The sequence below is a fragment of the Schistocerca nitens genome, chromosome 7 (assembly GCF_023898315.1).
Source record: "Schistocerca nitens isolate TAMUIC-IGC-003100 chromosome 7, iqSchNite1.1, whole genome shotgun sequence".
Classification (NCBI taxonomy): domain Eukaryota; kingdom Metazoa; phylum Arthropoda; class Insecta; order Orthoptera; family Acrididae; genus Schistocerca; species Schistocerca nitens.
Genome location: NC_064620.1, coordinates 414,915,912 through 414,943,775, shown reverse-complemented (window position 1 = coordinate 414,943,775; position 27,864 = coordinate 414,915,912). Strand labels below are relative to the sequence as shown.

Sequence of the window (27,864 nt, the reverse complement as noted above, 5' to 3'; positions counted from 1 at the left end):
ACTATATATGATGAACTTCAAACGTGCGAGATACTAACATAAATCTAATGTAATTGATTTAAAAATATTTGTTTTGCCTATAAGATGCCATTGAAGCTGAATTTAAATAGACAATGACATATATCTTTCGCAAAACGTAACGAGCATGATGCTACTGGTAACACAAAAGTTTTTACGTGTTATCTGGAGTTTCTGATTACTTACAATTCTCTTAACTTATATTCAGTACAGTTATTGGTACCCAAGAATACCAGAAAGTGTCATTCAGTCATCATCACATCGTTATGTATGGCATACCATCGCGAAGAACGTGTGGGAAATTTAAACACTTACAGGAACAGAGTGCTTACAGATTATAATTTACAAATAATTTTCCAGTAATATTAAATACTTACGAAGTAATCATATGCGAGGTAACGTATGACGCACTGACGTCGCATTGGTACAACGAATCGCATCTAAAACGATGTGTTATGCTGCACCTATGGACTGCGTTTCTTTCTTCTTACACCTTGTTTCCCCTGCGGTACTGGTGTGTAACATTACATTTGCCATATTTGATGTATGGTAACGAATGCAGAAAACAAAGATGTAAATTTAATTCAAGTGTGGTACAGTGAAATGACATTACAGTAATATATTACAGTGAAAATTACAAATTAACTTAAAATATTAAATCTAAGAGTTGCCATGTAGATAAAGTTTAGTGGAATAATAGTCATTTAACACAAAATTCTTTAATTGAACTTACTGCCCACTGCACCATCTACATGACATTTAATATGCTGAGGTTGTTTTGATTGTTGAAGACATATGTACCCATGTATATGACTTTTCTTTTATACAAATTTTAACCCGTTTAAGTCTTTGTTGAAGTTGTTTTTGGACTTAGTTGTATATGTGGTTTACATACACACCACAGTTCTTTCCTAAGCATGGTACTATTACAGGTACTGCGCGTTGTCTTCCTCTGACTTGTCAGTTACAGGCAGACCCACAGTTTAACATCGATTCTGAACACCAGTGCAGTTAGGCATCTTTTTACATTAGCGAACAGTTCCAGAGGTGCAAAATGTAAACTAGTGAAACTTTTAGGAATTACTGGGAATCAAAGCCAAGATCTCTGTGAAGTAGTTTTCAGTTTATCCAGTTTTATTAGTTCTAGGCAGTGTGTTTTTCAATTATGGATGTGATATATCTGTAGTCTCAAAAGCTGATACTTTCTAGTTTTTGTATTTCACTGTATGAGAAACACAGTTTATATAGTTCTTGAGAAATACTTAAATTTAGGCCTAAGTGCGGGATCTTAACAAAAGGCAGTGATAATTTATTTGCTTAGAACTGTGGATAAAGTTTAAAGGAATTATTGATCATGTGCTGCAGAGATACATAACCAGTGGAACAGTTCATGATGGGAGGGATCCTCCATGATATATGGTTGCTGTAAAGAAATTTCTAATGAAACAGATTATTGCATATATGTAGACAAGCATAGAGCTGTGGCTAGAGAGATGCTAAATGAAATGTGTTTAGCAGTTAGGAGAGCAATGCGTTAAGCCTTTAATGACGACTGTTGCAGAATATTGTCAAATGATCTTTCACAAAACCCAAAAAAATTCTGATCTTATGTAAAGGCTGTTAGTGGCACCAAAGTTAGTGTCCAGTCTCTCATGGAGAAACAGCAGCTGAAATTGAGGGTAGCAAAGCAAAAGTAGAAATGCTTTACCCCATTTTCAAATATTACTTTACACAGGAATACTCAGTAGAGTTGCCCAGATTAATCCTTGTACCACTGAAAAGATGAGTGAAATTAGTGTTATTGTCAGTGACATTGAGAAATGGTTGAAATCATTTAAACTGCTCAAGGGTCAGATGAAACTGCTGTCAGATTCGGTACTGAATTTGCGGATGCGTCAGCTGCTCAGTGAACTATAATCTGTTACAGATCTCTCGAACGGAAAACTGTGCCCAGTAGATGGGAGAAATCATAAGTCATATCCATTTACAAGAAGGGTAATAGAGAAGATCTTCAAAAGTACTGCTCAGTATCTTTGACGTCAATCTGGTGTAGAATCTTAGAACATACTCTTAGCTCAAATATAAGGAGGTATCTTGAACACCACCTCCACACCAACCAGCACAGATTTTGGAAACATGGAACATGTGAAACCCAACTCTAACTTTTCACGCATGATGTACTGAAAGCTTTGGATGTAGGCAGTCAAGCAGATGCAGTAGCCTATTTATTATTCATGAAAAGCGTTTGACTCATTGTCACACCTGTGTTACAGAAGTCTCAGAGTCCACCCGTCTGCATTGACCCATAATGGCTATTCTACGTGTCTGCAATACGGCGCCTATGATGTCAACACATAAATGCAGCAGCAGACATGAAAATACATAAAAATAAGACAATAACATCTCCCTCCAAAAATACGATCAAACTAACGGGGCTACCATGGGAAATTGGGGTTTTAGGGTGGGGACAAGCCAAATATAACAGTAAAAAACACACCACAATCCCAAAACACACAAAATGGCAAACAAAAGAAAAAAATTAAAACATTGTGCTACACCAACAAAATCTACAGGAATTGGACATTTTCCCTGACCTATAAAGGTCAACCACAGCTAAAACTATGAAAATTGAAGTCGGTCATTTCCCTTGTCTTATATAGATCAACCACAACTATTGATACCAAAAAACCAACATGTACAACCATGAAAAATAAAACCAAAAGCACAACACCTAAAAAAATCTAAAAATCCAACATCCCTACATAAAACACATTCACTAGACCATTAATACCAAAACATCACAACACGAGAAGAATTCCCCCCCCCCCCCCCCCAAAAAAAAAAAAAAAATATTAATTAATTAGCAGCAACATATGCCGGAGCTGTAAACTAGGTTGGTCACCCCAGTCTCTAGTCTGAGATGACTACACTTCACAATCCCAGCAATCAGTCCATATAACTGGAGGAATGTAATAACAGACATGTCCTCCCCCATCTCCGACCGCAACAGAGTTATGTTATATTTCATCATCGTACCCATACCTAACAACAGAAGCCACGCCACGCCACGCCACAAACAGCAAACCAATAACACCTCATGAAAACACCAAACATGTAAACAAAAAAATATATTAATTCATGACTCACTGAAAAAACTTCCAAACCTTACTACAAGCACTGCCAATGACATCACATATCCAACACCAAGGCTCAAATGAAGCTAATACAACACATTGCACTCAGTATATGCACACACACCACCAGAGGGCACCATCAAACACAACAAGACGACATTTAGAAACACAACCAACACATAAGCTCTGCGCTGTAATGACATCACACACCACAACACCCTTACATCATTGGTCAAAGCAGACGAGTGGAATCTGACGCTACATTGACCTTATCGACAGTATGACCATACACTTATCAAGCAACATTTGTGAATGATTTTTTGCTAGGGAGGATGCAGCAAATTGTATTGGATGGAGGGTCATAAGCATATGTAGAAGTATCTTTGGGTGTGCCCCAGTAAAGTGTGTTGGTGCCCTTGTTCTTCATATTGTATATTAATGAAATTGCAGACATTATTAATAGCAATCTCAGACTTTTTGCAGATGATGCAGCTATGTGTCTGAAAGAAGCTGTATAACTATTCAGTGATTTCAGAGATTGGTAACTTCCTTTAAATGTTCAGAAACCTAAAGTTGAGCACATCACAAAATGAGAAAACATTGTATCCTATTACTACAATATCAGTGAGTCACTGTTGGAATCAGTAAACTTGTACAAATAACACTTTGTGGGGATATGAAATGGAATGAACAGCAGCTCAGTTGTGGGTAAAGCAGGAGGCAGACTTAACTTTATTTTTAAAATACTGAGGAAATGCCTTCGGTCTACAAAGTGGATTACTTAAAAATGACCTCCATGACTCATACTAGAACATTGCTCTAGTTTGTGGGAACTGTATCATACAGGGCTAACAGGGGCCATTGGGCATAGCAGAGAAGGGCAGCAAGAATGGTCACCATTTGTTTGATTTGTGGGAGTGTGTCACAGAGGTGCTGAAAAAAATGAACTGTCAGACTTTTGAACATAAATATGAACTGTCCCAAGAAAACTTACTTAAAAAACTGACTGTAAATAGCTCTAAGAATATACTACAGCCCCTTACATATCACTCCAATAGGGACTGTGAGGACAAGGTTAGACAAATTACAGCATACACACACAGGCATTCAGCAAGCATTCTTCCTTCACTCCATAGTGAATGTAACATAAAAAATCCAAATAACTGGTACAATGGGATGTACCCTCTGCCATACACTTCACAGTGGTTTGCAGAGTATAGACATAGATGTATCACAATATAAATATTTCAATAGCTATCTTTTCAGTAAGAGGACTTGTGGGTGATTTCATCTCAAATCATACAGGTCATGTCAACTCGTGGTCATGAATTTCTCTGGAAAAAAAGTATATTAGGCCTCTATATCATAAATGTTAAGAAATAAAGTATTTTTGCTTTATCTTAATTTTGTGAATCATACAGCCCTTTGAAAAATATATATTTTGTAAATAACTCTTACAAATCTAATAAACTAAAAGTACTGGAAACATGGCAGGTGTTTTGCATTGAGGCTCCCTCTTATTGCGTTGACATTTAGTTGACACCCACACACTTATGGGCTTCCTTTAACTGACAAATTTAAGACAAAAAATAACAAAATTTAAGTTAATTTTTCCACTTAAATATTTTTTTTTAAATATATATATAATTTGGAAAGTCCTTGAATGATATCTTTTCTGTATTACCGGATACAAAACGGTACCTTCTGTGCTCCAGCCGTCTGTAATATGTAATTATTTTTTACTAAAAATGTAAAAAATTGCATTATTATGAGTTTTTATGAATTATCTACTGGAAAACCTCCATCCAAAACTTTTGAAAGTTACATAAAATATTGTTTGGATAATACGTTTGTAGTCAGAGCAAACGCAGTGGGCAATATTTTACCGTGTAAAGCGTTAAAAATTTTTCATCATTCTGCGCACTTCGCATTACTGAATTTCTAGTATAAAATATGGATGTTGGCAACAATGTTTCCAGTCTCTTCTGTTAATGATGAACGAGTGAGAACTTGCACATAAACCATTCTTCATCAAGTTTATTGTTTGGTTTGAACTTTTTGGTAGATACAGTAGGAAATACAATAGTGAAAGAGTGAGGAATGTGGACTATGAAAAAAGACACAATAAGGTGGTGTTTAAGAAAAGTAAAAAATGCTTCACAGTTGTTGGAAATCTATCAGAGGTACTGCATAAATATCTTGGTCCTCACATCACAGTATTACCATCACATCCATTCTGCAGGAATTGCTACAATTACTATAGAAGAAATTTAGTGACAATCCGCCTGAATGATCACCATCACACAAATGTGAAACTGCAGAAGACAGTGCAGATATTTATATTGCTGGACATGAAGTTGTTGACGTGTTGAATGTTAGCATTTTTGCTGTAGCCCCTACTACATCCCCCCGTAAACATCCGGGAAAAGTAAGAAGCACAAGAAGAAAACAGTATGTTAAAAAAAAAGGTGGAAGAAATTGAAACAAGTTTTACACAAGCATCTGCAAAACTTTGTGTAGTGTATAACGTAGATGCACTTAGTGGTACCTGAAGAATGTGCACAAAATGTGTTGTGTGGTTTCTAAACTAAATACTGATACCTCAGCAGCCACCTACACTGAGAAGGTACAGTTACTGACACTGATACCATGTAGCTACTCTAAGCGGCAGATACAGAACTACATACCCACTCCATCACATTATCTGATTTCAAAAGCTAGTAAAATAAAGAATGAGCTTTTGGGCATGCCTAGATTCTTACTACGGGCATCTGTTGCAAGATGAAATGCGTACTGTTACTCAGGAATATTACCTGAGTGTTGACAAAGTTTGCAGCAGGCAAAGTCATAACCAGGTGATGTTATCTCTGTTAGTGAAAATGGTGAAATAGGTAAAAAGATATATGACAAGACCAATAAGAGAAGCATATCTCCTAATGAAAAAGGAGAACCTGAATTTAAAAATAGGTCTCAAAAAATTCTACTCCTTATGACCAAAATGGGTAAATCCCAGCCAGTGAAGGAAATATGCACATGTATTTACTGCACTAATTTGAAACTTACTTGTTTCACCGTGAGCAGTGTCACAGGAAAGAAGTACACAGAGATGGACCAGATGCTTTTGTGTGTATGTAACAAGGTGCAAAATAAATGTTGATTGCAGGAGTGTGCAATGTGTCCTGGTGCTGAAGTGATGACTGTTGAAGCATTACACCTTCAGGATAGTGACAATAACATAACCTATGTGTTGTGGGAGGAAGGAGAGTTGGTGGAGAAGACAGTAGAGCCAGAAAAAATTGTTACAGAGGTTAGGCATTGGTTCGTGAAAGGAATAGCTCACCATCATAACCAGAGGATTCAGAGGCAAGCCATAGCAGAAGTAAAATCAGCCACATCCCAGAATACTGACACATTAGTTCATTTCCACTTTGCTGAGAACTGTCTGTTGCTTTGCAGGACGAAATTCAAAATTACCACTTCCACCCATCACAAATATCAATTTTCACTTGTGTTGCCCACTTCCTTGGAACATCACACTGTTTTGCTATTGTCAGCAATCTCATTCATGACAGTGCACATGCGTGCTAAGCTGTCAGCATGATAATTGATGACATAGCATCTAGAGGCTATGCATTTCCTAAACATGTGTATGTTATTGATTGTGCAGCATCTCGTTTTAAAAACTGCTTTCATATTTATGAACTTGGTCAACACTGTAGTACAGAAATTAAGACAAAGAAAAGATATTTTCAGTAACAGGCCATGGAAAAAGTGTATGTGCTGGGGTATAAGCTCTCTGTAAACACCTTGCAACAAGATTTACTCTCCAACATGAAGCTGTTGATGCTATAAGAGATGCTGCTGGATTTGCACACACCATATCAACATAAGTAACACATATGAAACTCTTAATTCTAAATGAAAGTACATTTAAGAGAACTCCACTTAAAAAAGAGAGAAGTATGGTCTGCTATGAAGCCTGTGATAGGAATTCAATCTAGTCACCACTGGGTTGCATTCCAGAGTAGCACATACATTGCAAGAACGGTTCTCCACAAAATGCAGCCTGTCACTGCGTGTGAAATGCAGAGACCACAGTATATGTTAGCATACTTTGAAGTAAGCCACTTCATTTCTTGTGTGTGTGACAGTCAGTGGTTGGTGGGACAGATAATAATGCGTCTCATGAACTGCAAGATATAACTGTCTCCTCTATGTTACCTCATGGTCCTACGAATGCTTTCAAATGAGTATCATCATGAAATCAGTTTGCAGTTTCTATTTCCCAAGCATTGCTCTTGTTGCATCATCCTTGTCTGTGTGCAAATTCAGTTCAGCTATGCAAGTTCAAGCAGATGAAAAACAAACAAACAAAATGAAGTCTTTTCAACAGTGCAATGTTAATTGTTACATTGTAGGCAATTTTAATTCATGGAAAATCATGAAGTAGAATCATGACAGAAGACAATAATAATTTGTGAATAATATAAAAAGAAAAATGGATATTAATATTCTATACTCTTATAAAATGCTTTTGAACAAAATTGTGAATTCTTTTCCCAGTCACTTATAATGTTGTAAAGTAATTATTTTGAGTCAGAAATACCAGTTTTGCATGACATTTCCTTAAAATCAGCAACTGGTTTAAATATTGAAGTGTCCATGATTTTTTGACTGTGAGAGTAGAGCTAGGTCTACCTAAAAAAAATTTTTCACATTTTGTACAGACAAGTATTGCCCACTCTGATTGTGCATTCCATAAGTGACCAGCTAACATATGAAATTTTTGTAACGTGTAGGATGGGGATTTTGGAAAGTAATTTCTAAATAACAAAAAAATTTCAGATTCTTTTATCTTTATGTACAAATATTTTGAGTTCAAGAATTTCATGCATCAATGTCATAGCTGACAGTTACCAGTCCTGCTTTATCATTGCTCAAGACAGTTAACACCCTGTGACTATTCGTATTTTCAAAACATAGTTTTGAAATTTGCAAAAAAAAAAAAAAATCTCACTTTTGGTTTCTTTATTAAAATTTTTCAATTTTCCCATTCATTAAGACATTTTCACAAATACTTTCATTTAGAGAGGTCAGCAGCGTTTTAACAAATCATCAGAAAATCAAAATATTGTAGTTTTGAAACAAAATCGCCCTTATTGTATTTTTTTTTTATTTTATTCCTATGCCTGTATCATTTGCAAAAAAAAAAAAGAAGAGAGATGAAAAGAAAATCTTGTGAAGCTTAAAATGGAAAATAATTTTGGTATATCAGAAACAACAGCAGACCTAATATTGAGTGTTATGGTCCACCATCTCTAATTGCTTCAAATTTTGAGTGCCTGTCATTATGCAGTTGTGGCAGGTATGAAGGACAGAAGGTTAGTATCTGAGTCTGAACCTCAAATGTGTGTGACCACTATAGATTGAAGGCATTTGTTTCACATCCACTAGATCAAGCCAACACAAATTAGTTGTACTGAAGATTGTACACATTCAAATAGACTCTTGACTTTTGCTTTCAATCCACCATCTGTTATTTTTAATTTTCATAAATATGGGTTCTCCTCCAACAATCACTTCTCTACATGCAGCTTTTATTCCAAGTGTCCTTGAAATCACAGCAAAATAAAAGCCACCAAAGAAATAAATCTATCACTACCCTTTAGTTGGTACCAATAAAAAATCCATAGTGCCATAAAACATATGCTTGTACTCTAAATTTTCTGTTTTGCCAGTCAGTAGATAATCATACCGGCTTACAAAATATCCCATCTCATCTTTGAAACTCAGTAACTTACTTCCTGAAAAGACTGTTGGTTTGAGTGCTACATACTGTCACATCCCTCTCCAATTACCACCTCAGAAACAAAGTCATAGAAATAAAAAGCTGCTGACCTATTGGTGTCTCATAGTTAAGGAATGAGTAAAGTCAATTCAGGATTTTGTGAAACATTACGTTTTTTTCATATACCAGTATGGTGTTAAACCGAATTGAAGTAACATAATATTGTTGCCTTTGCCCTTGGCATAAATGTGCCCTAATTTCTAACTGAAATCAACTGTAGACATGTGCAGTTTTCAAAATTCATATAATTATCAAGAGTCAGTATGGTACTGAAGACACTTTTCGAACATGGAAGTGTCAAAAACTTATAAATTTTAATTTAATTTACTTTCAGTTGAAAGTCTGCCATATCCAGAATGAGACTAAAATTGATGTCCTCTAGTATATATACAAGGACCTGCTTCATTAATTTTTGTTGTTGGTGTGTTCTAGTTAATATATTAGGTGAAAAAAGTTACATATGTGCACTCACTGTGCCATATTGAAGTGTGGACAAGTTTTGGTTTGTCCTGCTCTTTGTTTCCTCCGTTGTTTAAATATATATAATCAGGTGATTTGCAGTAGTAGTGGCTAATAAGGTACATTTGTAATTAAATTTTCAATCTGAAGGGGTCTGCAACATCTAGAGAATCAGGTGGGTGGTCAACAGAGACCATTGCATCCGAAGATATGACTTCACTTGGAACCATAGACAAGCAGGCAAAGGCTCCATGGAAATAGTTTTCTTGTGTTGTGCTTAGTAATGAAAACAATGTATTATTACCAACAAATACCAATAAGGAATAAGTGTACTGAAGAATGAGTGTTAGGTCTCAAACATAACTTCAGTATTACATCCTCTCTTAGCTTATGTATGGGGAGTGTGATATAGTTGGTTGAAAAGCTATGGATAGAAAGTGGCTGCTTTCCATATGATACAACAGAAATTACTGTAAATGTGTTTATGTTGTAACTGCATCTTTGATTTCAAACTATGCTTCAGATTAAAAACATATTTTTGTTGCTGTATTTAACTGTAATTGCCATTTCCTGCCTTTATTCAAATAAGCCAAGTACACATTACAATGCTAAATTGTTTTGCCTGGTCCAGATCTTATTTGCCAAGAAATCATTCATTCTCTGGCTGTGCAGTTACCTTTTTTCTCTGCAAGCATCCATAGAGTGGTTTTCTTCTTAACTGGAATCCAGTAATCTTTCATAAGATAATTTCTTGTATAGCATTTTTTTGTACCTACTATATATGCTCCACTTTCAAAAACCCCTCCCACCACACTACAGAACCCAGAGCCTAAAGAGACCCGTGATACAGTTATTAACCTATCCACTAAAAGCCTCAATCAGTCCTTTCCAAATGTGACACCTTTTGCCACTCTCCCAAATTCAATCATGCTGGGCTTTTTAAAGACCTTTCCTTCTCATGGTCATTGCAGTTGAAACACATTTTCACCACTAACCCTGCACCATTCATTTTACTCTTGCATCTTACCATGAATCATCCCCCGACAATTCTCCAGAATTTCCTAAGCTCAAATCTTGCTTCACAATGTTTCCCCAAATCCCTCAACATGTAAACCAACCTCACATCTACTGAAATAACCATGATAAGAACTGATTCCATCTTTATAATCCCACCTTCTGACAAGGCTCCACAACTGTTGTTGTGAAATGCAGAGGCTACCTAGCTGAGGCCTCCACCAACGGTCAGACATGTCCACCAAAGCCTTGGCGCAGGGACCCTGTTCCAGAAGTCCAACATGATCACTCCCTATGGGTTCGGGGGTTAGAATAGGCCTGAGGTATTCCTGCCTGTCGTAAGAGGCACACTTTTCGGCTATATGAGTTCAGGTCCCATTCTATGGTTTGACCAGCCACTTTCAAAATTCTACAGAAGTGCGGGCCATATGCTGAAGAACGGCTTATGTGGTGCATGAGTGCACTTAGATTCGATCTCCTGAATATCTTGTTCTGGCTTTGCATCTCCACCTGTGATTCAACTATTTGGTCGAGGACACTTTCCGGGGTATGTCATCTGCTTCTGTTGTTTCAATATTGGATTTCTCTGCACCCAGTATCCAGCAAGGTAGACAGTCCATTGTGGTGGGGCCGTCATGTACCCATTCAGTGGTAGCCCCCCGATAACACAGGCATCGCACTGCTGATGCCTAAGCTGTAAACTCCCCATGTATGCCAAGGAGTAGATGCCTGTCTTCCTGGGGCATCAGGACTCCCGGCAACGGCCATCATGCTAGTTGGCCTATGCTGTGGGTGGGTGGTGCCCATGGGGAGAGCCCCTGATCAGAGTTGGTGGCATCAGGGCAATTGACCTGCAATGAAGCGGACTAAGTCATCTCTTGCTGGTGACCGTACGGCACCAGCGTCTCTAAGAAGGGCAAGATAGAATACAATGTCGACAGGTATTGACACTAAATCGTTTCCCTCCCTCACTACACCGTGGGAGGAACGTAGAGCTACAGAACGGAGACAGCCATATTCGCCTTGGTTTCTAGTCTGTAGCAGAACTGATGGGGACTCTTTTCTACTGACGAAGCCTCAGTTTTTCATTGAACACCTTGAGGATAAGTTTGGAGAACGGACAGATGCGAAACGGCACAATCTTGATTTAGGCAGAATCCCCAGCCCAATCTCGAGCATTACTTACCTGTGACAAGCTGGGTGATATTTCTGTTTCCGTCACTCCCCATAAAAGCCTCAACATGGTCCAGGGCGAGATTTTCACTCTGCAGAGGAGTGTGCGCTGATATGAAACTTCCTGGCAGATTAAAACTGTGTGCCGGACCGAGACTCGAACTCGGGACCTTTGCCTTTCGGGGGCAAGTGCTCTACCAACTAAGCTACCCAAGCACGACTCATGCCCCATCCTCACAGCTTTACTTCTGCCAGTACCTCATCTCCTACCTTCCAAACTTTACAGAAGCTCTTCTGCGAAACTAGCAGAACTAGCACTCCTGGAAGAAAGGATATTGTGGAGACATGGCTTAGACACAGCCTGGGGGATGTTTCCAGAATGAGATTTTCACTCTGCAGCGGAGTGTGCGCTGATATGAAACTTCCTGGCAGATTAAAACTGTGTGCCGGACCGGGACTCAAACTCGGGACCTTTGCCTTTCACGGGCAAGTGCTCTACCAACTGAGCTACCCAAGCAAGACTCACGCCCCGTCCTCACAGCTTTATTTCTGCCAGTATCTCGTCTCCTACCTTCCAAACTTTACCGAAGCTCTCCTGTGAACCTTGCAGAACTAGCACTCCTGAAAGAAAGGATATTGCGGAGACATGGCTCAACCACAGCCTGGGGGATGTTTCCAGAATGAGATTTTCACTCTGCAGCAGAGTGTGTGCTGGTATGCTTCCTGGCAGATTAAAACTTGCCTGCGAAAGGCAAAGGTCCCAAGTTCGAGTCTCCGTCTGGCACACAATCTGCCAGAGGGTTTCATGGTCCAGGGGATTATTTTCCATCATGCAGTCTGATTATGAGCTCCGCACCAATTTACAACGGTGGAGTGTTAATTTCATCCAGAGCGTTTACAGGGGACCCAAAGATAGCAGGGTTGCTACCAGTGCCTTCATTTTGGCCTTTGAGGGTGATTCATTGCCTGAAAAGGTCAAGGTGATGGTTTACCCCTGTGACGTTAAACCATATGTCCCTCCCCCTATGTGGTGCTTTAAGTGCTGGGAGATTGGTCACATGTCGTCCTGCTGCACTTCCAGAGCCACATGTTGAGACTACGGACGTCCGCTGCACCCAGATACTCAATGTGCGCCACCTCCCAATTGTATCAACTGTGGAGAGCACAACTCCTCCTGCTAGCCAGACTGTCTAGTACTCCAAAAGTAGCAGAAAATTATGGAATACAAGACCCTGGACCGATTGACTTACACAGAGGCTAAACTTAAATTCGGAATGTTACATCCCATTCAGTTGATGTTGACGTATGTTGCAGCTACATCATCATCGCCGTCCCAAGTGCCAGTGTTTCCTCATTATGTGCCATGAACAGTGGGCCCTTCGGGCCACCAGAATACATCTGCCCCTTGGTGGTAGGGGTCAAATCTTCCTCTGTTGCTCCCAAAGCACCTACTTTGGGAGCAAGCGCCCCCCCCCCACCCCCCCCCCCCCCCCAAATGCAGCGGACATCGGTCCCTTCTCCCCAGCCGAAGAAGCAACAGCCTCTCGTGCGGAAGGGGTCCCTTGGGGCCCTCTCTTCCAAGGTCTCCACTAGTGCCACGGCAGACATTCACCAGTGGATCAAGGAGCCAAAAGCTGCTGGACGAAGAGGTTGGCAGTCTTCCTCCATGTCTGAAGCTGCTTCGGAGAAATCTTCCAAGCAAGCCCCTAAAGCGAAGTGAGAGAGCAAGCAAACTAAGAAGAAGTCTGCTAAGAAACAGGACCCTCTGGTCATCCACCATAGAAAAAAAAATGGCTACAAAAACTGTCAGAGGCAGCAGGTGACCCTGAGGCATAACCTGCCTCCTTGCGAACTTCATGCCTTCCCAGCCTCACGATAACATCACCCACCAGTGGAATTGTGGCGGTTTTTTCCACCACCTGGCTGAGCTACAGCAACTGTTAAGCTTTACACCTGCTTTCTGCATTGCCTTCCAGGAAGGCTGGTTCCTGGCAATGCGGACCCCTACCCTCCGTGGCTATAAGGGATATTACAGGAACCGTTGTTGTTGTTGTGGTCTTCAGTCCTGAGACTGGTTTTATGCAGCTCTCCATGCTACTCTATCCTGTGCAAGCTTCTTCATCTCCCAGTACCTACTGCAACCTACATCCTTCTGAATCTGCTTAGTGTATTCATCTCTTGGTCTCCCTCTACGATTTTTACCCTCCATGCTGCCCTCCAATGCTAAATTTGTGATCCCTTGATGCCTCAAAACATGTCCTACCAACCGATCCCTTCTTCTAGTCAAGTTGTGCCACAAACTTCTCTTCTCCCCAATCCTATTCAATACCTCCTCATTAGATACGTGATCTACCCACCTTATCTTCAGCATTCTTCTGTAACACCACATTTCGAAAGCTTCTATTCTCTTCTTGTCCATACTAGTTATCGTCCATGTTTCACTTCCATACATGGCTACACTCCATACAAATACTTTCAGAAACGACTTCCTGACACTTAAATCTATACTCGATGTTAACAAATTTCTCTTCTTCAGAAACGATTTCCTTGCCATTGCCAATCTACATTTTATATCCTCTCTACTTCGACCATCATCAGTTATTTTACTCCCTAAATAGCAAAACTCCTTTACTACTTTAAGTGTCTCATTTCCTAATCTACTTCCCTCAGCATCACCCGATTTAATATGGCTACATTCCATTATCCTCGTTTTGCTTTTGTTGATGTTCATCTTATATCCTCCTTTCAAGACACTGTCCATTCCGTTCAACTGCTCTTCCAAGTCCTTTGCTGTCTCTGACAGAATTACAATGTCATCGGCGAACCTCAAAGTTTTTACTTCTTCTCCATGAATTTTAATACCTACACCGAATTTTTCTTTTGTTTCCTTTACTGCTTGCTCAATACACAGATTTAATAACATCGGGGAGAGGCTACAACCCTGTCTCACTCCTTTCCCAACCACTGCTTCCCTTTCATGCCCCTTGACTCATAACTGCCATCTGGTTTCTGTACAAATTGTAAATAGCCTTTCGCTCCCTATATTTTACCCCTGCCACCTTCAGAATGTGAAAGAGAGTATTCCAGTCAACATTGTCAAAAGCTTTCTCTAAGTCTACAAATGCTAGAAACGTAGGTTTGCCATTTCTTAATCTTTCTTCTAAGATAAGTCGTAAGGTTAGTATTGCGTCACGTGTTCCAACATTTCTACGGAATCCAAACTGATCTTCCCCGAGGTCCGCTTCTACCAGTTTTTCCATTCTTCTGTAAAGAATTCGCGTTAGTATTTTGCAGCTGTGACTTATTAAACTGATAGTTCGGTAATTTTCACATCTGTCAACACCTGCTTTCTTTGGGATTGGAATTATTATATTCTTCTTGATGTCTGAGGGTATTTCACCTGTCTCATACATCTTGCTCACCAGATGGTAGAGTTTTGTCAGGACTGTCTCTCCCAAGGCCGTCAGTAGTTCTAATGGAATGTTGTCTACTCCCGGGGCCTTGTTTCGACTCAGGTCTTTCAGTGCTCTGTCAAACTCTTCACGCAGTATCGTATCTCCCATTTCATCTTCATCTACATCCTCTTCCATTTCCATAATATTGTCCTCAAGTACATCGCCCTTGTATAAACCCTCTATATACTCCTTCCACCTTTCTGCCTTCCCTTCTTTGCTTAGAACTGGGTTTCCATCTGAGCTCTTGATATTCATACAAGTGGTTCTCTTCTCTCCAAAGGTCTCTTTAATTTTCCTGTAGGCAGTATCTATCTTACCCCTAGTGAGACAAGCCTCTACATCCTTACATTTGTCCTCTAGCCATCCCTGCTTAGCCATTTTGCACTTCCTGTCGATCTCATTTTTGATACATTTGTATTCCTTTTTGCCTGCTTCATTTACTGCATTTTTATATTTTCTCCTTTCATCAATTAAATTCAATATTTCTTCTGTTACCCAAGGATTTCTATTACTCCTCGTCTTTTTACCTACTTGATCGTCTGCTGCCTTCACTTCTTCATCCCTCAGAGCTACCCATTCTTCTTCTACTGTATTTCTTTCCCCCCATTCCTGTCAATTGTTCCCTTATGCTCTCCCTGAAACTCTGTACAACGTCTGGTTTAGTCAGTTTATCCAGGTCTCATCTCCTTAAATTCCCACCTTTTTGCAGTTTCTTCTTTCTTTCTACAGGAACCGTAGCAACAATAATAGAGTGTCAGGTGGAGTTTGTGTCTGTGTCCTGAACACAGTATGCAGTGAACCTGTGCCCCTTCAAACCCATCTTGAAGCTGTAGCTGTCAGGATAAGGACGACACAGGAAATAAATGTCTGCAATGTATATCTTCCTCCAGATGATGCAGTATGTCTGAATACATTGGTTGCACTGATTGATCAACTCCGTAAACCTTTCGTACTTTTGGGAGATATTAACGCTCATAACCCATTGTGGGGTGGCACAGTTCTTACTGTCGAAAATTTGCTGTCACAACTCGACCTCTGCCTCTTAAATACTCGGGCCACCACACATTTCAGTGTGGCACAGGGCATATATTCGGCCATTGATCTCTTGGTTTGCAGTCCTGGCCTTTTCCCATCTATCCACTGGAGAGCACATGACAACCTGTGTGGTAGTGACCATTGCCCCATCTTCCTGTCACTGCCCCGGCATCAGGCCCATGGACACCTGCCCATATGGGCTTTCAACAAGGCGCTCTGGGAAACTTTCACCGTTGAATCTCCCCCACACGGTAGCATTGATGTGGTGGGTGAGCAGGTAACTATAATGATCGTTTCTGCGGTGGAAAATGTGATCCCTCATTCTTTAGGGTGCCCCTGGCGAAAGTTAGTCTCTTGGTGGTCACTGGAAGTTGCTGAGGCAATTAAGGAGTGTCGGTGAGCTCTACTGCGGCATAAGCGGCACCCTCCCGTGGAGCACCTCATAGCCTATAAATGGCTCCGTGCCCGCGTTTGCCAGCTTACCATGAGGCAGAAACAGGAGTGTTGGGAGAGGTAAGTGTTGATCTGTGGGTGCCATACTTTACCTTCCCAAGTCTGGGCAAAGATCAGAGTTTTTAGTTACTAGACCCCAACAGGTGTTCTTGGTGTTAATATAAATAGTGTGTTATCTACCGACACAAATGTGATTGCCGAGCACTTTGCTCAACTCTATACTCACGCCTCTGGGTCGGAGAATTGGCCCCCAGCCTTTCGCACTCTCAAATGGCAGATGGAAGCGAGAGTCCTCCCATTTACTACACACCACAGTGAACCCTGTAATGCCCCATTTACAGAATGGGAACTCTCAGTGCCCTTGGACATTGCCCCAACACAGCTTCTGGGCCCAATCTGATCCACAGTCAGATGATTAAACATCTCTCGTCTGACTACAAGCGATAACTTTTCATGATCTTCAACCGGATCTGGTGTGATGGCGTCTTTCCATCGCACTGGCGGGAGAGCACCATCATACCAGTGCTCAAACTTGGCAAAAACCCGCTTGATGTGGATAGCTATCGGCCTGTCAGCCTCACCAACTTTCTTTGTAAGCTGCTGGAACATATGGTGTGTTGGCATTTGATTTGGGTCCTGGAGTCTCATGGTCTACTGGCTCTGTGCCAGGGCGGCTTCCATCTGGGTCCCTCTACCACTGATAATCTTGTGTCCCTCGAGTCTGCCATCCAAACAGCCTTTTCCAGATGCCAACACCTTGTTGCCGTCTTTGTTGATCTATGAAAAGTGTATGACACCACCTGGCGGCATCATATCCTTGGCACATTATATGAGTGGTGTATTCGAGGCCCGCTCCAATTTTTATCCAGAATTTCCTGTCGCTCCGTACTTTGTGTGTCCAAGTTGGTGTCTCCCATAGTTCCCCCCCATATCCCGGAGAATGGGGTCCCAGAGGGCTCTGTATTGAGTGTATCTCTATTTTTAGTGGCCTTTAACAGTCTTGCAGAAGCTGTAGGGCCGTCCGTCTCATCCTCTCTGTATGCAGACGTCTTTGCATTTTGTATTGCTTCACCAGCACTGGTGTTGCTGAGCAGCGCCTACAGGGAGCCATCCAAAGGCGCAGTCATGGGCTCTAGCCCATGGCTTTCAGTTTTCATCCGCAAAGTCGCGTGTGTCGTACCATTCGTCTGGAACCAGATCTTTACCTTACTGATGATCCCCTTACTGTAGTGGAGACGTATTGATTTTTAGGATTGGTTTTTGACACCTGATTGACTTGTCTTCCTCACCTTCATCAGCTTAAGTGAAGTGCTGGCAGCACCTCAATGCCGTCCTCTGCCTGAGCAACACCATCTGGGGTGCAGATTGCCCTACGTTGCTGCAGCTCTACAGAGCCCTTGTTCAATCCTGCCTTGACTATGGGAGTCTGGTTTATGGTTCAGCGGCACCCTCAGCATTGCATTTCCTCGACCCAGTGCACCACTGTGGCGTTCGACTAGCAACAGGAGCTTTTAGGATGAGTCCGGTGACCAGCGACCTTGTGGAGGCTGGAGTTCCTCCATTGCAGGTCAGGCGTGCAAAACTGCTCACCAGTTACGTTGCACACATTCGTAGTTCTCCTGGGCGTTCGGATTACCATCTCCTTTTCCCACCCACGACGGTTCATCTCGCGCATCGCGTCCGATCCCTTCTATCTGAACTGGAGTCGTTGCTTTTACCACCTATACTTGAAGTCCAATCGCGTACACTTCACTGGTGTACACCTAGGCCGCGGCTTTGCCTGGACCTTTCACATGGCCCAAAGGACTCAGTTTACCCCGCAGCTTTCCGCTGTCACTTCATCTTGATTCTTGACATGTACCAATGCCGTGAAGTGGTTTACACTGATGGCTCGATGGCCGATGGTCACGTCAGCTTTTCGTATGTCCATGGAGGACATATTGAACAACATTCTTTTCCCGATGGCTGCAGTGTTTTCACTGCAGAGTTGGTGGCTATATATCGCGCTCTTGAGCGCATCCGTTCATGCTCTGGGGAATAATTTCTTCTGTGTACTGACTCCTTGAGCAGCCTACAAGCTATTGACCATTGCTACCCTCATCATTCCTTGGCAGCAACCATCCAGGAGTCCATCTATGCCCTGGAGTGGTCCGGTCTTTCAGTGGTGTTTGTGTGGACCCCAGGACACATCGGAATCCCAGGCAACGAACTTGCTGACAGCATTCGTTTTTACGTCATCAGGTTTTTCGGCTTTGCGAGATGGAATGGCATAGTCTCAGTACACACAACAAACTGTGTGCCATTAAGGAGACTATGAATGTGTGTCAGTCCTCCACGCGTGCCTGTCGCAGGGACTCTGTGGTTCTCTGGTGGCTCTGCATTGGCCATGCTTGGGCATTCCATGGCTACCTCCTGACCCGTGAAGGACCTGCCTCAGTGTCGATGCGGCACCCGGTTGACAGTGGGCCATATTCTGGTGCACTGTCCCGCTTCGATTGCTCTGTGACAAAATCTTCACTTACCAGACTTGTTGCCGCTAATTTTATCTGACAACGTCTCATTGGTCGATTTAGTTTTACGTTTTATTCATGAGGGTGGGTTTTATCATTTGATCTAAGTTTTAGTGCATGTCTTTTGTCCCTCTGCGTCCTCCAGCCTAGTGCTTTTAGGGTGGAGGTTTTAATGTGTTGCAGAGTGGCTGGCTTCTCCTTTTTATTCTCATGGTCAGCCAGCCACGGTAATCTGTTTTGTCGTTTTAATCTCTTCTACCTGTTTCTTGTGTTTCTGTGGTTTTCTTCTCCCCTTTTTTCCCTTTAAGTGTTTGTTGCCCTTCCATAGTTCTTGTGGTTTTTCCTTTCTCTCCATTTTGTGTTGTCAGTCTTGCTTGTTTTATTCTCACTCTTGTGGATTGTTTTATTCAGAACAAGAGACCGATGACCTAGCTGTTTGGTCCCTTCCCCCCTCTTTTAAACCAACCAGCCAGATCTCAAGTCCCTCCTCAAATCTCAAGGCTCACCCCAAAATCTCTTCTGAGTGTGTGTCCCTCACCTTCATCACTTCCCAGACTCATACCTCGTATCGGAATTCCCCAATGTGGATGGCTACTAAGCCCCCACAGTAAGATTATGTGCCATTATTGATCAATACCTTCAGCCTGTTACCCAAAACCTTCCTCCTATATAAAAGACAAACAGTTTCTTTTACCTGCTCTACACAGTTCCTGTCCCTTTACCACCTGATGTCCTGCTTGTCACTGTCAGTGCTGGCTCTCTCTGAACCAACATCCTCGATACCTGACTGACTCCAAACAGAGAACCACTCTCCTGGGCATCATGACCAGCTGTATTATCACGCATAATTACTTCTCCTGTGAAGACATCGCTGACAAACAATTCTGCAGTACAGCCAGAGGCACTTGCGTAGCACTATCAGTGCCAACCTGTTCATGGGTAATCTAGAAGAATCCTGTGTGAATGTAGGCTTTCCCAGTGGAAGCTGCTGATGAAATCTTCTCGAACTTCCGTTCAGGTAGCTGCGTTGAAAATCTACGATGTTTTCTATGATGTTTCTCATCATCTTCACCAGAGGATGATGAGAATGACACTCATTGAAACGTCATGGATTTTCGATGTAGCTACCCGGGTGGAAGCCCGAGAAGATTTCATTAGAAGAATCTTTCCTGGCTACCCAGAATTCCAAGCCCCTTACCTAGTTGAAATTCACTGATGACAAATTCATGATTTGGACTGAGGGTAAGGACACTACCTACATTCCTCCAGGACCTCAACACCTTCTCCCATTCCTTTCACTTCGCTCTCTTCAGTCCAACAAGCAACTTTCCCCAAACTCGACCACTACCTCACAGGTGGCTTCATAACTACCTTTGTTGAAACCTACCTAAAGCCATTAACAATACCTCCATTTCAACAGCTGCCACCCACTCCACATAAAGAAGTCACTTCTATACTATCTAGCTAGTCATGCTCATCACATGAGCTATAGTGCACTTACAGCATGCCAGTACTTCCACTTGTCCTTTTGTTGGCTGTTGATTGTAGTCAGTTATTTGATAGTATACAGTAACCAATGAGCATTACTGAATTTAATGATTTCTTTTAGTGGAATATACAAGTTGATTTGTTGTTGATGTGGAGAACGGGAAGAAAACTAGATTTACAGACTTGAGGCATAACCAAAGACCTAGGTTTGGCTGGAAGGTGACACTTTGGTCATGAGTAGGTGAAGCCAATGAATGTGAACAAATGAAAACTGGATTTGTTGACAGACTGACCTGTAGCAAAGCTCAAGACGTAGATTTTGCTGGGATACGACAATTTGCTACGAGTTTGTGAAGCCAATGAATCTCAATACAAAAATATGATTGGCTTAATAGATTGATGTGTAGTGTAATCAGAGATACGTATCCCTAATGGCAATAACCAACTTGTGTGAATAAAATGTTCTCAATTTTCAATTCAAATTGACATGGCTTGAAAACCAAGAACGTTTTATGCACGTATGCCGTCGCGAAAGACTCCGAGGAAACCTACTTGTACGTCTCATTTCCATTTTTGCCAAACATTGAGATGATGTCTTTAAATTCTAAGCTAACAGAACAGACTATCAGCTAGATTTATTTATGAACCATAGAACTTACAGAATGAAATTTTCACTTTGCAGCAGTGTGTGTGCCGATATGAAACTTCCTGGCAGATTAAAACTGTCTGCTGGACAGAGACTTGAACTCGGTCTTTTGCGGGCAAGTGCTCTACCAACTGAGCTACCCAAGCACAACTCACGACCCGTCCTCACAATTTTATTTCCGCCTGTACTTCATCTCCAACTTTCCAAATTTCACAGAAGTTCTCCTGCGAAACATGCAGGACTAGCACTACTGGGAGAAAGGATATTGTGTCTCCATGTCTCCACAGTATCCTTTCTTCCAGTAGTGATACTCCTGCAAGTTTCTCAGGAAGACTTCTGTGAAATCTGGAAGGTAGGAGACGAGGTACTGGTGGAAGTAAAATTGTGAGGACAGGTCGTGAGTCTTGCTTGGGTAACTGAAAAGGTAGAGCACTTGTCTGCGAAAGGCAAAGGTCCCGAGTTTGAGTCTCAGTACAGCAAACAGTTTTAATGTGCCAGGAAGTTTCAGCTGACTCACAGTCTGTCATGTTCACTTCACATCATTCATCTTGCTTACAGTTATCAAATGCAGCATACAATGGAATGGCCAGGTAAACTGTAAATGCACTTAAACCATCTCATCTGCAGTGACAAGCAGTACCTCTACAAAGATGTCAAGTGTCTAGCAGAGGCATTTTCAGTCCAAAATTACCGTCCTCACCTTGTCCAGTTATAAGAAAAAGATCTCCTTTGCCTTGTCTCCCCAGTCATCTATTGTTCTCCATCCATTGTGACTCATTAGCATCCAGACTGTAACACCAGAATCACTTTCTCTACCACGAATTAGACTACCTCTTGTTGTGCCCTGAAGTGAGAAATATCCTCCCCATCCCTCACACAGTGATATTCCAGAGTTCACCCAACCTATGCAATGTCTTTGTCCATCCATATTCCACCCCTCCTGCCCACTTGTTGCTGCATGGCTTATACCCCTGCGAGACTCGGATACAAGTCATGTCCTGTACATCCTCTCAATCCTCTCACTATAGTCTGTTCACGAAGAGAGGAACAAATTTTGGTGTGACTGCAGAGAGCAAGAGAAGCAAGCTCTGCCCACCAATTCCCAGCACATAGTCCGTCGAGGGGTGAGGGACAGTATGGGAGGCACAAGCCACTCTTGTGTCACACATGCTGGCACTATAATATTGCTCACATGTCGACATATGCTCCAAACAACATTGACAGTACAATCTAGTGCCACAGTACCAGCTGTCAATGGTCAAATATTGTGCATCTGCAAAAGTAAAAACTGAGACAGGCATAACAAAAGCTTACAGTAGTCATGAAATTGAAATTGATAGTTTCTTGTTGAATGACAGTGCTTGTTGCTACTGGTTCTGTATCAGTTCTCATAGAAAATTTGAAATTAAAAACAGCCAGTAATAGAAATTACTAAAAGGACTCATAATTTTGAAGATTTATTAAATCACTCATTGTCACAATCAGTCTCATTATCTTCCTGATTACACTACTGTGCAATTCAGATGTATCAATAATGATTTTGTCTATTGCGAGTGTGATTGGACTGCCAAGCCTCCATTAATTTGTTTTCAGTTATTGGACATTCCTGCAGTACCATCACCAGTTACCAGCAGTTACTAATGGAAAGGATTCACTGGCAGATTAAAAACAGATTGTCATTGGACATATTTGTTGATTACACACAAACGAGGGCCCACAAGGATAAATGATTGCAGGATGTGATGTAATACCTACACAACCACATAAGTGATTTCTGAAAGTCACTCTCACTCCTTGGGACCTCTCCATGTAAAAGAAATAATACAAACAGTTCCTACAGTAAATAAATGGTGCTCTTACGCACACTAACAAACTGTCCATTTTAAAGTAATTCAGACAAAGGGGAGAGCAGTTTCAAAGCACGAACTAAAAAAGTGGAACTTCTTTTTCCTCAGTATTTAAATTGATTTCTCAGGATTATCTTAGGAAGAATTCAAATTCTCTTAACAGAGCTGAAGCTTACTCCCGCGAATGTCACTGTTCACCTCATCGGTTGGGACAGAGGTTGGAGCAGCTCTTCATTTTGGCTCTCCTGCTTGCAACATTCAAAAGTGTTATTAATTATTTTTCCAGCTCCACTCCATAAAGTACTACCATTTGTCTTCTCTGAGAAGTGAAAGAGTACCTATCACTGCTCTTGATGGGCTGGGAATTCCTTCATCACTCACCGAGAGATGTATTAATTTGTGACACAACATAGCACAACAATCACCTTGCAATGGCAGTATACACAAGGTTCTGGATGGGCCGAAGTTGGCCAACTAGTGTGATCCAGAACTGGAAAGCTCTTCTTCATCTCTCTGTGAACAGGCTATACCACCTACTCCAGTTCTTTCACAGACACTTCCAACCCTATCACAGGCAGTACCACCAGGGTAAAGAGCCACTGTGACTCATTCTACATGGACACGACTACTAACAACCTGACTACTCACATTAATGGCCACAGTCAAACTATGATCTAGGGACAGTTCACCACTTAATGCTGAGTATGTTGTGCAACACAATATGCTTGACCTCAGTGGCTGCTTCACAGCTCGTACCATCTGGATCCTTCCCAACAACACCAGCTTTTTTTGATTTATGCAGATGGGGACTCAGTCTGCAGCATTCCCTGTGACCCCCATGCCTGAATCTTCACTAGTACCTGTCCTCCTCCTCCTCCTCTGTTTCTACTCCAGGTTCGCACACACTTTCTATCACCCCAACTCACCTGCATAGACCTTTTCTATTTCTCTTCTTCTCTCACTTTTTCCCTCCCATGGCATCATCTTCCCCCACCCATACCTTGCAAACCTCCCACTCCCCTGACATTTTCGTACCTGCACTAACTGATCAAGCCAAGATCATTACTTATGCCAGTGGAGCACAGCACCTAGAGGACTGTGTGTGTGTGTGTGTGTGTGTGTGTGTGTGTGTGTGATTCTTCATGTAATGAATGAATGCTGAAAAGATATCCCACAATCTACTTTTAAATGTGGCTGTTTGCTGTTCACAAGGTGAGCAGAAGTCTAGCCTAACTTACTTACTTTGTGCTTCTTCTTCTTCTTCTTCTTCTTCTTCTTCTTCTTCTTTACAGATAGTCAAGCAATGTATGCATAACATAGATGCCAAAACCTTCTAGAACATATTTATATCTGTCTGTTAAAATAGTATGTTCTGGAACAGCACAGAAAACGTTATTTTAAGTTGTTAATATATTTGCAAAAATGAACAGTAGTAATGTTGTGGTTGAGTTCTTACATAATCACATGGCGTTCATTAGCAGTGATAAAGTCATTCAGATGAACCCTGTGTGTGGTTGTACAAACCACATAACAAGATTTAAAATAATTTACGATAAAGAATGAAGCTGTTTATGCTGATTCTAGTGTTTTACAACTTGCCTAAGAACATACACTATGTGATCAAAAGTATCCGAACACCTGGCTGAAAATGACTTTAATGTTTGTGGTGCTCTCCATTGGTAATGCTGGAATTCAATATGGTGTTGGCCCACCCTTAGCCTTGATTACAGCTTCCACTCTCACAGGCATACATTCAATCAGATGCTGGGAGGTTTCTTGGGGAATGGCAGCTCAGTCTTCACGGAGTGCTGCACTGAGGAGAGGTATCGATGTCGGTTGGTGAGACCTGGCACAAAGTTGGCATTCCAAAACATCCCAAAAGTGTTCTATAGGATTCAGGTCAGGACTCTGTACAGGCCAGTCCATTAAATGGATGTTATTGTCGTGTAACCACTCCGCCACAGGCCGTGCATTATGAACAGGTGCTCGATCATGTTGAAAGATGCAGTCGCCATCCCCGAACTGCTCTTCAACAATGGGAAGCAAGAAGATGCTTAAAACATCAATGTAGACCTTAGCTGTGATAGTGACACGCATAACAAAATGGGGTGCAAGCCCCTCCATGAAAAACATGACCACACTATAACACCACTGCCACCAAATTTTCCTGTTGGCATTACACACGCTGGCAGATGACATTCACTGGGCATTCGTCATCGGATCGCCACATTGTGTACTGTGATTTGTCACTCCAGACTAAATTTTTCCAACCTTGAATCATCCAGTGTTTATTCTCCTTACACCAAGCGAGGCATTGTTTGGCATTTAACGGCGCAATGTGCGGCTTACGTGCAGCCACTCGACCATAAAATCCAAGTTTTCTCATCTCCCGCCGAAATGTTACAGGACTTACAATGGATCCTGATGCAGTTTGGAATTCCTGTGTGATGGTCTGGATAGATATCTATTACACATTACAACCCTCTTCAACTGTCGGTGGTCTCTGTCAGTCAACAGATGAGGTCGGCCTGTACGCTTTTGTGCTGTACGTGTCGCTTCATGTTTCCACTTCACCATCGGAAACAGTGGACCTAGGGATGTTTAGGAGTGTGAAAAATCTCTCATACAGACATATGACACAAGTGACACCCAATCACTTGACCATGTTCAAAATCTGTGAGTTCTGCGGAGCGCCCCATTCTGCTCTCTCACGGTGTCAAAAATGACTACTGAGGTGGTTGATATGGAGTACCTGGCAGTAGGTGGCAGAACAATGCACCTAATATGAAAAACGTATATTTTTGGGGGTGTCCGGATACTTTTGATCACATAGTGTATGACAGGGCAGGAAGTTGGGACAGTCACAAAATGATAATGATGATAATAATAATAATAATTGAAATTGTACAAAATTTCATCAGCATCTGGATTATCAGATTAAAACTGTTACTTTTGTACCTATTCAGCATCATTGCAGATGAACACATGTAATTATGTCTCATTTGTCATTATCTATTTGTTTCAGTTTCTTAGTTTAATAGCTGTTCAGGGTATAAAAAGCCCTTTGGAACAAAGGGCTTTGTATTAATAACTATGTGATTAATGTTTAATCTGTGTAATATAACCAACAAATTTTAAAAAATAATCCTTTTTCAGGCTGTTCCGGTGCCGGAAAGTGCCTGTATCTCTTTTCCATGCGGTCATGGTAACTATATGTGACCGAATGCGAATTCCTTGGCTACGTGGTGCACGACCTCTTGCACCAGAAATGTTCCTGCCCCCACTGTTACTGGCATTAATTGGTGTGATGGCAGCCCAAGGACCGTGGTGGACAGTTTTGACATTAGGTTCTGTGCCATTGGCTGCTCGGTTAATGCTACATTGTGTACCACCACGATATTTTGTTGCATGGATGGTTTCTTCTGTAGTATTGCCAGTACTGGTGAGTGGTGAAGTTGTTTACTTCTTGTGACAAATGATGACATGTCTCAAGCTGTTAGTTTACTGAATAAAGAATAACATGTGGCTTACAATGTTTGGCTGAGCTTAAATATGGACCCTCCATTTTCTGTCCTTGTAAGAGGTGGGGGGGGGGGGGAGGCAGGTGAGGGAGGGAGATGGATGCAATGAAGATAGTAGCAGTGAGAGGATTAGATGGGGTAGCTGACAATAATCTGTTAACCAGATGATGTCTGTGTGCCATAAAATATGAATAACTTACATCGTAAAGGCAAGTTTCTTGTGTTGTGTGGAGAACTTTTTCTTCATCTTCTGTTGACATTTTCATTATCGATGCATATAGTAGTTTTGAAGTTGCACTTTACTTATTTACTAATGATTGTATCAAACAGGTACTACAGAAGCCTTTTAAGAACCTATTGCAGCATCTTGAGTATGGATCTGTGGTCTTTGTTCTAGCAGCATCATCATATTCCAATCATGTTGTATCCTCGTCATCACTGTGTCTTTCAAAAGCAATGTGTAGCTGTTTGATTAATCATCCCGAGTATCATCTGGTTGAAGTAGACATTGTGTGCCAGTTGATTTCATTATTAAGACTCTTTGAATAGGAAGGAGGAGTAAGATTTGTAGTCTCTCCCTTTTCTTTGTTGCACAGTTTCTTATTCAGTTGCTGTCTTGAGTGTCGTACTGAGAAGGATATCAATCATAATATTAATAAAATATTGAGTGACAGATTATCTGTGAATGATAGGCAGTCCCCGTTCTGCGGGCTACTGGTTCTGAAGTTAATTCTGGCACCAATTATTGTTGAAACTGTTTTTGTTCATCAGAGATGATAATGTGATTTACTGTGTTCTCCGTAATGAAGTAGTCATGGGCATCGGTTAAGCATCTGGGATCATAGTGCAGAGTAGACAGTCACAGGAATAGTACAATCCATTTACTTTGGGAACTTCCCAGAACGGTCAGTCCCAGTATTATGAAATCTGGCAAATGCAGATTGTATTGTTTCTATATATGCAGTGAGTAAATTGTGTGTTTTGTTGCAAAAAATTTGATGGTGTGCTAGAGACTTCGACAGTGAAAGCTGCATATAAATGTGCTGGAATTTTGCTAAAATACTTTTAGCTGGGTGATTGTAAATGAGCTGAGATGCTAAGCAATGATTTCTTTCCAGTTTTTGTGCACTGGTGAGTCAAAACAGCATAACAATCTCCTTAACCTTAGAGAAGGTGCTTCTGTCTGCAAAGTCACCAACCACAAATACCGTGTCTTGCGCCATTCATTTGTTGTTTTACAATTGTGAGCTCATAGCTATTCCT

The 27,864-nt window shown here is 41.4% G+C and overlaps 1 protein-coding gene across 1 annotated transcript in view; it reads left to right on the top strand.

Annotated features, from left to right (window-relative positions):
• LOC126194802 (palmitoyltransferase ZDHHC23-B) overlaps positions 1-27,864 on the top strand; it is a 66,773-nt gene that overhangs the window by 500 nt on the left and 38,409 nt on the right. The window contains exon 2 of the mRNA XM_049933113.1: positions 26,237-26,522. Within this exon, the coding sequence (XP_049789070.1) occupies positions 26,237-26,522 (286 nt within the window). The remainder of the gene's footprint in view (positions 1-26,236; positions 26,523-27,864) is intronic.